Source organism: Symsagittifera roscoffensis, chromosome 1, assembly GCF_963678635.1.
Source record: "Symsagittifera roscoffensis chromosome 1, txSymRosc1.1, whole genome shotgun sequence".
NCBI lineage: Eukaryota > Metazoa > Xenacoelomorpha > Acoela > Convolutidae > Symsagittifera > Symsagittifera roscoffensis.
In genome coordinates this window covers 11,887,512-11,897,502 of record NC_087062.1, presented here as the reverse complement: position 1 = coordinate 11,897,502, position 9,991 = coordinate 11,887,512, and the positions used below count along the sequence as shown (strand labels likewise).

The following is a 9,991-nucleotide window of genomic DNA, read 5'->3' as shown; positions in this document are numbered from 1 at the left end:
TTGGTTTCTTGTTATTTCATGTTGTTGGAGATAATATGGGAGTGGTATTTCATTTTGCATTTGTGATGGTTGATACGAGTGTGCAGTCATTGGATTTTGTTGTTGAATTGGTTGAAAAGATTGTGTATTAATTAGATTTTGTTGTTGAATTGGTTGTTGATGTTGTGCATCTATTGATTGTGGAGAAAAATTTCTATGATTTGTACGTGTTCTCTGTATTCCTTGTCTACGATATTCTTGAGTATTTGGTGCAAATATATCTGGTTGTAAGAAATCATCATCTGAGGATAAATAATCCATTTGATAAGATGTCTGTTTTTTATTTTTATTTTGTTGAAAAAATGGGTAATTTTCACTGTGATCCTGTGGAGGATTTGTTTGGAAATTTATTGAATTAGGTTGGGTCATTGGGTTATCCCAATTTCGAGATCTTGTATATTGGTTAAAATTTCTTTGTGGTTGATTATATGTTTTTGATGGATGTGTATAATTATAATTATGGTCTGTAAAGTTGTTTCTAGTGAATGTTTTGCGTGTTTTTGATGGTATTGTCATGGGTCTGTATGTTTGGTAATCCATATGTGAATATTTAGGGGCAACCGAAGGTTTAACGGTTGATTGTAAGGTTACCTGTGTTTGTGAAGGATTTGTATTTCTTGGTGTTGTTAAATTTGGGCGTATTGGTGAAATACTTTGTTGTGTAGTTGTTGTGTGTACAATTTCTTCATTTATGAAGTGTGATGGTGTCTGGATATCTTGTTGAGTAAGATTCCTAGTTCCATTGAGGTTTTCATTGTGTATGACTGTAGAGTTTAAACTATTATTTTGTGTATCGGGCAAAAATGTATTATAGTTTAATGGTGTTGCATCAATGGTGAATGGTATTATTTTTACATAATCTCTTATGTAAGATATCGTACTTATTGCTTGACTTGAGATTGATTGTGGGAAGCTTATAAATGCGGGATGAGACCATTCGGGGTCCCAAACATAATCTGATTGTTCTGTGATAGCGGTATCATCGTTCGAGTTTTGGGGTCTAAAATTTTTTCTTGCTTGTGCAATTAAATCAATATTGTGTGTGAAATAATCTATTATGAACCATGCCAAAATTTTTTGTAGATCGTGTTTTGTATGTTGTGAAACGTCGTCTTTCGTGAAATTTTCTTTAATGATGTTTAAATAACTAGAGAGTAGTGTGATTTCATGTCGTACTCTTAAATGTTTAGATGTTTCTGTCGGTGAGACATTTGTTATTGGGATTTCGTTTTCTAATATCGAAATATAACTATATATTATTGCGAAAACTTCATTGGTGAATATGGAGTTTGCTCTTTGTGAGTTTTGATATTGGATGCTTTTTATATATTCTGAAAAAACTTTTGAAAATTCTAAATCAAGATCGTCTGTTTGAATTGTATATTTTCTATTATTATGGTTTGGTGAGGTGAATTCTATGGAGTAGATTCCATACTGTTGTGTTATGTTGCATATATCTTTTAAGTAGTGGTCTATGATTTGTCTTTTGATTTTTACATCTGGGAACTCTGTTTTACATGGACTGATTCCGGGTTCAAATAAATTTAATAGTAAATTTTTGCAAAATATATGCTGTCCTCTATCAGTGGTTGCATCTATTATAAAAGGAAAGATTTCATCATCATCTGGGGTTTCGTCACCTGGGGTGTGCGTTGAGCTCATTTTTTCGTTCGATGACTGTTAAGATGTAATTATTAATGTGTCGAATTGGTTGATTCCAATTGTATAAATGTACTGGTTTGTGTTTATACTGCTTTTTTATTCTTCTTTTTCCTCTTTTTGATGAATTTGAAGTTGTTTCTGAGTCAGAAAAATATAATTGATCGTGAAGTGGGCAATTTTTATCTATTGATTCTTTTAGTTTGTAAAGTTCGTCTAAACTGTTGGTTTCTGATTCTGAAAATGCGTTTCGATTTTTTGAAAATCTTTTTCGTGTTATTTGTCTTTGTTTCGTTATTATTTTTCTTTTTAGTGTTTGTCGTTTTGTTCGAATGTATCCAACTGTTTGTGTATGAGGTGTGATTACAAGGTCGTATTTTTTGTTATCTATTTCACAATTGTGTAAAACGATTGTTTGTTTATTTCCTAGGTTTTTAAATGACATAAGGTTTAGGATGACGGATGCAAAAGGTTGTTAAATGATTTCTATTTTCCTAAACTGTTAGTTCTTACGATTTTTTGGTTAGCTTAACCTGGGTCTATTTGTTCAGGGTTGGAGAGAAAAGTATATCGATTCCGAAGAATGATTTTTTACTTTCTCGTGGCTAGTATAAGTTAAGGTGTTAACTTACTTAATCTTACTTAGGGGTAGTGATTGTGTTCAAGGGTTGGAGAATAGTAAATCGATCCACAAGGTTCAGGTATAATTAGAACGCGAGTAGTTCGTTAGATACTATTTTAAACTTACTAAGTCTAAGATTTATCCTGGGTCTGTTAAGAGGGGGGGGGGGTCAAGTGAAGGATGAATAACCGAAGTTCTTCACTGTTTATCCTAATTTGAATGATTAGTTTTGTTTAAAAATTTCTATTAGTCTTAGGTCTTTAGAAAGGGTTGGGTAGTGAATCGACGTTTGAGGTCGTTAGACACTAATTAAGTGGGTGGGGGAGAACAAAGTTGTTCTGTTTGATCCAAAGATAAGCCTTGATGATCAAATTTGAAATTTAATTAAGTAGAAAATGATTTAAGATCCAAGGATAAGCCTTGATGATCTGGTTTTAAAATTAAGTGAATTTAAGTTTTAATAAAATTTTAAATGTGTGTAAAGGAAAGATTTAGTGTTTTGATGATATTAGTGGGTTTATGATTGCTGTTATGTTTTAGGTGATGGAGCTGGAACAACAGGATGATTTATGATTACTAACCATTTATTGTCATGCTACTAATTTTTATTTTTTATTTTTCAATAAATATTTTTCAAACATGTTTTGTATATTACTGCAGAGTTTTAGGAAAACGATCTTAGATCTTTTTATCAATCGTTATTGTATATTAATAATTTTGTTTAGCGCCTGAAATGATTTTGAAGATTAACTTCAAGGTTTTATGTTTGCAAATGAAAATCTAAATTCATTGCCAGTAGTATTCTAAATATAAAAGTTTGTTCTGGTTTTTGCCTAACTATCATATAGCTATATGGCAAGTTTCTACTTTGTCGTATGTCGTCTCTGGTTCGAGGTCTTCTTCCAATTCCGGGTAGTTCTGTTATGGTTCGGAATATTGGCTCTGATCTATTGAGTCGTAGAGACATTTCGATTAAATTATTGTCGTATAACATTTTGTAAATGTTTTTGTCTAATTTCTAATCTATTTTGGTTAATTCTAAGCTATTAAGGTCTTGTTCGAGACTTATGGTCGCACCAGATGAGTTAGAACTGGAGTGTATAACTCATAGAGTAATTTCGGATAGGGTACACCGTCTGCTCGTCACGCTATCTTATTTTCGGCCGGATAGATTCGTGCAACTTCTTAGTCTAATACCGATCCTAATCTTACTCTTATACTATCTAGTCTCAGGTTGTTTAACTAGTCTCTGCTAGGCTCAATAGATCTAGGGTATACTGGTTTATTGCGGCTGCTGAAGTGCTCGGGAGAGTCCAACTAATTTCTAAGTTAAATTCAAATCTCTCTGGTGCTGAAATTACAAGTAACTTCAGCACTTACAAATAAGTGGGTTGTTAGTTAGATGGATCATGATTGGTTAATATTAAATACTTTACATTGGTAAAATATCTAATTTATCCAATCATAAAATGTAGTTTAGATCAGGTTCCAACCCGGACTTTCCCTGGGAGTTTTTTTTTTAAAAAACGTGGTTAGCGGCCTGCTCAAAATCGGAGGAGAATTATCGAAATGGTGGTAATTGTAGATAGGGCAACGTATTTTATGCTTGAGTATTAAAGCTCCTTGAAAGTAAGAATAGACTAGAATAATTTCAGCTGAAAAAGTAAACAAGAAATAGATAATGAAACAAAAGATTTATTAATTCAAGGCTTTTATAGTTCTCAAATTTCAAGTTATAAGAAGATTCTCTACTCTGACAAATGCATTGGGAGTGTTACATTACTGTTTTTTACTATTTTTGTTTTCGCTTTTTGCATAGAATTTAAAATTGATTCCACTGTAAAAAATGAGAGGATTGATTCCAAAAATTAATCCCTCAGCAGCGCATGTCATGCGTGTGATGATTCTCTTGGTAGCTGGCGGAAATTACAGTGATCCATAAACTCGATTGGAACATAAAATCACTGTTTGATACAAGGCTTCTGGTATAATTTTTGAAATAAAACTTAGATGATCAATTGATCAACAGTAAAATCAACATACTTGAAAGGTTTCTAGTTTTTATAGAACCTTAAGTTATCAGCGTTATAAATCCCAATTACAAGTGGCATTTGCTTCCGTCCTCATTCAAATTCCTATAAATTAATAGTAAGTCGATAACTGGTCCTCAAAAATTCTGGAAATGCGAATTTAAAAAAATTGTTCATTTTGCTTCAGAATCCAATAATAAGATGCCTTTTTATGTTGTTGTTACACAAGAAAGAAATCCGACTCAAATTGGCGGGTGAAAGTTTGAGTGCCACTTCATATTCGTAATTTTCTGCGATCTCCTTTTTCAGCCTGAGTTCTAAAAGTTTTCGCATGTAGATTTGAGATAGATGAAAGAAACATCCAGAATACTTTGACTCTGGGAAGTTTTCTCGAAAAACTTGGATAGCGGCTTGCTCAAAGTCATGCAAAATAAGTTCGTGTTGGCTCCCGGGGCTAGTATTTCGGACGCTCTAAGAAGTGATGATATGATTTTTTAAAAGTTTTTTTTGGCCAGCAACGCATAAAGGCTGTGTTGTGGGCTCATATATGTTTTCCCCAGAATCCAATGATGAAACCTCAAATATGGAACCTCAAATATCCCAGAATCCAACAATGAACTCTTTTTGTTGTCTTTGTCTGTTGAAGATTAAACAGCTTGCACAGAGAGCGGAGGTTGAAAACGAGCCGATCAAATATTTTTGTTTTCAATATTGGCTAATGCCACCGAAGGCTCTACGAACCGCGAAGGTCCAGGTATCGGCGTGTTAGCAGTTGGTCTTGGGTTGGTAGTCTCGGGGCGTAATAATCTAGTTGATGGCGGCTATTTCTTGGCTCCACTCGTGAAAAATGCGTTCAGCGTTTGGAGTCCTTGCTTCCATACCGCTATGCTATGGCGCAGGGTGTAAGAATTACTTTTCCTGAGTCTTCCGTAAAGTCCATTTCTGTGCTTTTAAAATAGGCAAAATTATTTAGATCGACTCCTGCTCCGCGACTTGAAATTTTTTAAATTTCGAGGGCTAAAATTTTTTCATTTCGAGGGCTCGTTGGTTGTTTTCATTCAAGCCAACTTTTTATTCGATCTCGGCTCAAAAAACGTTCTTCGAAATTTTGTCAGACCGAAACGTCCCCCACGAAAGGGGTTTTTGTTCAGCGTTTGGGTCGAATTCGTGAGGATGGGAGCGTCTGCCTCCGCATTATGCATAAACCAGCTACTGTTGCTTGGCAATTTTCAGCTCAGCTAGGTTTTCGAAGTCAGGCAAAATTTCAGTCAATGATTATTAATTTCAGTCAATGATTAAGTAAAGAGTATTCATTTATTTTATAAACCCTAAAAAACTATCACTTTTCATTTTTATTCCTATCCTGTTTTTTTGGTAGTTTAGTAATCTATAAATATTCAAATTTTTGCTTACTGACAATTAGTTTCCAGTTTTTTTATTCCGCTTAATCGTCAAATTTAAGTCATATTTTTTCATTTGTCTGATGACATCATCCATCAGAGAAATGCCTCCTTTAGTATTGTCATTAAATGCGCCGTGGTAGCAATTCTCAATATGCGAGTGGTGGTAGTCGACCCCGAGTGACCCCAAAATGGCCGCCATGAAAAATGAGTCATCTCGAAGAAGGTCAATTTCACAGCTGTACACATTGAACCGGGTATCATTCAATCTTTTCAACTCGTTTGCAGCTGCAAATATGATGTTATTTTTCGAATCCAACATTTGATTTTCCAATTTTGTTTGACAATCAGCGTCGTGATTTTTTGCGTTGGTTGTCGGATCAATTTTTTCGATGTTCATTTTCGAAAGCGGATAAGTGTTCCAAATAGCAAGTGTTTCAACTCGTCCTTTGAACTCGCTCCAAACACGTTTACTGACGTGTTGGCTCCTTAGTTTAGTTTCAGTACAGTCTCCATTGCCCAGTAGAAACAGGTTAAATAATCGGGCTATGTCTTCCAGGTTCAGAATTCCTGAAAAAAGTTTTTAACTTTCCTTTTTTGAACTAGGATTTTTTAGGGTGCTGATTAAATATTTAGTGCTCTCAATAAATATCAGTCGAATTGAGTTTCGTAATCCTTTGATGATTTTATTGATATTAGAATTAGTAACACTTTTGTTCATGCGGTCTCGACGTAAATATCGATAATACAATTATCGAAACAAAGATGAAATTTTAATCTGAAAGTGTTGATTGCAAACCTGCAGGGTCTGTGGAGAATTCCTTCATAGCTGGAAAATCATACAGCATGTAGTACACTGGATACACAGCATGCACTGCCTTGATAGGATATTTGTCTTTCTGAAAAGTTAATTTTACTTCAAGTTTCTTTTTTTAATGTTTTTTTTTGTGAATCTTAGGTTTGAATATTTTCAACCAACAATGAATGCTCAAACTTATTGTGTTCGGATAATTAAGTTCGATGAAGAGGATTCAGTCACTCTGGTATTGAGGTCCTGCAGTTTTTTTTTAGCTCAGGAAACTTGTTCTTAACTATTTCGGGCTAATATTTTTTACGATTAAGATTGATTTTTCAATTATTTTTGCGTCAAATTCCCATTCGTTTGCTTGAGTTAACTTCTTATTCATTTGCTAAAAGGAAGGCAAATAACACATCCCGATTAAAAAAAGAAATTGCGCGAAAACATGTGAACGACTTTTAGTTTTAAAAGTGGAATTGAGTTATTAGGTTTCCCGGCGGAATAAAAAAAATTGCGTTTCACCAAATTTTCTCAAAATAGGTCAATTTCGCAAAAAAGTGTCATTTAAAAAAAAATTCTTGAAAATTGAAGAGCTTTATCGCTATGTATTTTTAAATCTATCTACATCTATACTATATTTAAATGCGAGTGACAGCTATCTCCCATGTTTAAGTGTAACAATTTTGCATGTTTAACGAAAGAAGTTTTTCATGTTTAAGCTATATCATATATTGCAATGCTTAAGAAAATCTTTTAATGAGTTTTTCACAAGTTCATGAATTTTTCATTAGTTTTTTTCAAGGCCAAATAAAATCCGTCTGTCTGTCTGTATACCTGTTTTTTTAATGAATTTAGTTATATCTATCTACCCGTCTCCTAATTTTGTAACTTTCAATTTGGTTTCAACGATTCATTTTAAAATAGTACTACTGTCAAACAGTTGTCTCCAATCCTTCGCTTTTCGCTCTTTTATTCTCTTTTTTTTCTATCTTTCTTTTTCTATCCTTCTTTTTCTATCCTTTTTTCCAACTTTCTTTTTCTATCTTTTTTTTCTATCTTTCTTTTTCTATCTTTCTTTTTCTATCTTTCCTTTTCTATCTTTCTTTTTCTATCTTTCTTTTTCTATCTTTTTTTTCTATCTTTCTTTTTCTATCTTTCTTTTTCTATCTTTCTTTTTCTATCTTTCTTTTTTTATCTTTTTTTTTCATCTTTCTTTTTCTATCTTTCTTTTTCTATCTTTCTTTTTCTATCTTTCTTTTTCTATCTTTCTTTTTCTATCTTTCTTTTTCTATCTTTCTTTTTCTATCTCTCTTTTTCTATCTTTCTTTTTCTATCTTTCCTTTTTATCTTTTTTTGTATCTTTTTTTCTATTTTTCTTTTTTCTCGATCTTTCTTTCTTCTCTATCTCTCTTTTTTTTCTATCTTTCTTTTTTTTTATCTTTCTTTTTTTTCTATTTTTTTTTCTGTCTTTCTTTTTTTCTATATTTTTTTCTATCTTTCTTTTTTTCTATTTTTCTTTTTTTTCTATCTTACTTTATTTTCTATCTTTCTTTTTTTCTATCTTTCTTTTTTTTCTATCTTTTTTTCTATTTTTTTATCTTACTTTTTTTTCTCTTTCTTTTTTCTCTATTTCTCTTTTTTCTCTATCTTTCTTTTTTCTCTATCTTTCTTTTTTTTCTATTGTTCTTTTTTTTATCTTTCTTTTTTCTCTATCTTTCTTTTTTTTCTATCTTTCTTTTTTCTATCTTTCTATCTTTCTTTTTTTCTATCTTTCTTTTTTTCTATCTTTTTTTCTATTTTTTTATCTTACTTTTTTTTCTCTTTCTTTTTTCTCTATTTTTCTTTTTTCTCTATCTTTCTTTTTTCTCTATCTTTCTTTTTTTTCTATTGTTCTTTTTTTTATCTTTCTTTTTTCTCTATCTTTCTTTTTTTTCTATCTTTCTTTTTTCTATCTTTCTTTTTTTCTATCTTTTTTTCGACCTTTCTTTTTATCTATTTTTCTGTTTTTCTATCTTTCGTTTTTTCTATCTTTATCACTTTTTATATCTTTTTTTTATATCACTTTTTTTAAGTCACTTTTTAATGCCTTTTTTTATATCATTTTGATATATTACTTTTTTTATATCATTTTTTATGCCACTTTCTTATACTATGTTTTCGTATCAATTTTTTAAATCACTTTCTTAGATCTTTTCTTTAAATAACTTTTTTCTCTATTTTATAATGCTTGAGATATCATGTGGTTCAAGCATACAATTATTGAAAAATTTGCAGCTGCGGAATCTGTTACTTCCAATGCAATTAGATGTTATGAAGAGAACTTGAAAAGCAAAATCGCAGAAGTTGTGTCGTCCGATCTGCAGAAAAAAGATTGGAGAAGTTAATCTGCAAGCTTCAGCAATCGAATGAGTTGGCTATTCTGAAAGGTTAAGTAAATGCTTCCATGAAGTCATGCAAGCTTGAGATCTGCTCTGTCAATTCATCAATGGTCAAATTTTTTTGCTATGAATGTGGATCCGGAAAATTCCGTGCTTCCTAAACTCTTGGGACTGAAAAACGAGACAAAGCTCAAGTCGGTCCACGCATCTGTACCTCAGAGCTCAGAAAAACCAGCCGAGAGAAATGAATGTGTGTCGTATCTTTTTGTTTTGATGGATCTAACGAGAATATTTATCACAAATTGAGTTTTTTTTTCTGAACGTGAGAGTGACATTCAAGACATGTTCGAAAAATGTCGCTCCAAAGGAAAGAAGAAGATAAGGAAAATAGATAGCGATATTATTTTGTATCTCCAGAAAGATTTAATGGAGACAGTTTGGTTGGAAGTTCTGATTGTAGAGGTATGTTGTTTTTTTAATTTCGTTTTCTATATGTTTCTTTTTATTCTCTGTAGGGGAAAAGAGAACAGAAAATTGTATCATTTACAAATTTAATCTTATTTTTAGAACGTGAAAGTGACCTTAAAGATATGTTCGAAAAATGTTGCGCCAAAGGAAAGAAGATGACCAGGAAAATTGATAGCGATTTTTTTGTTGTATCTCCAGAAAGATTTAAGAGACAGTTTGGTTGGAAATTCTGTTGTTGAGGTGTGTTATCTTATTAAATTCGTATAGTACATTGTTTTCTTTTAATTCTTTTTAGGGGAAAATAGGAGAGAAAGTTCTATCATTTCGATTATCGAAGGCATGACGGAAATTATAGAAGCAAAAAACTTTGAGAGCTGTGAGTACAAAAAACCCAAATGGACACATTGCATCAATTCCGAAACGGCCTAAAATACCACTCAACCAAATAATGAACCAAGAAGAACAAAAAAAAGCTACAGATCTGTTAAACTGTGAAGTCAAACGATCTTACTTTTTGATCACAGACGCCCCGGTGTGCCCCCTTTTTTTAATAAGAAACGTTTTCATACAGGTTTTTTTGCTTAGCCCAATAATCG

At 32.1% G+C, this 9,991-nt stretch overlaps 1 protein-coding gene across 3 annotated transcripts in view; it reads right to left on the bottom strand.

Moving 5' to 3' along the window:
* Positions 1-4,038: 4,038 nt before the first annotated feature.
* The window catches only part of LOC134857290 (arylacetamide deacetylase-like), a 23,619-nt gene continuing 17,666 nt past the window's right edge, over positions 4,039-9,991 (bottom strand). For all 3 annotated transcript variants that reach the window (XM_063873678.1, XM_063873675.1, XM_063873677.1), the window contains 2 exons: positions 6,550-6,649; positions 4,039-6,320 (listed from right to left, as the gene is read on the bottom strand). In XM_063873678.1, coding sequence (XP_063729748.1) covers positions 5,770-6,320; positions 6,550-6,649 — 651 coding nt within the window. In that variant the 3' untranslated portion in view covers positions 4,039-5,769. The remainder of the gene's footprint in view (positions 6,321-6,549; positions 6,650-9,991) is intronic.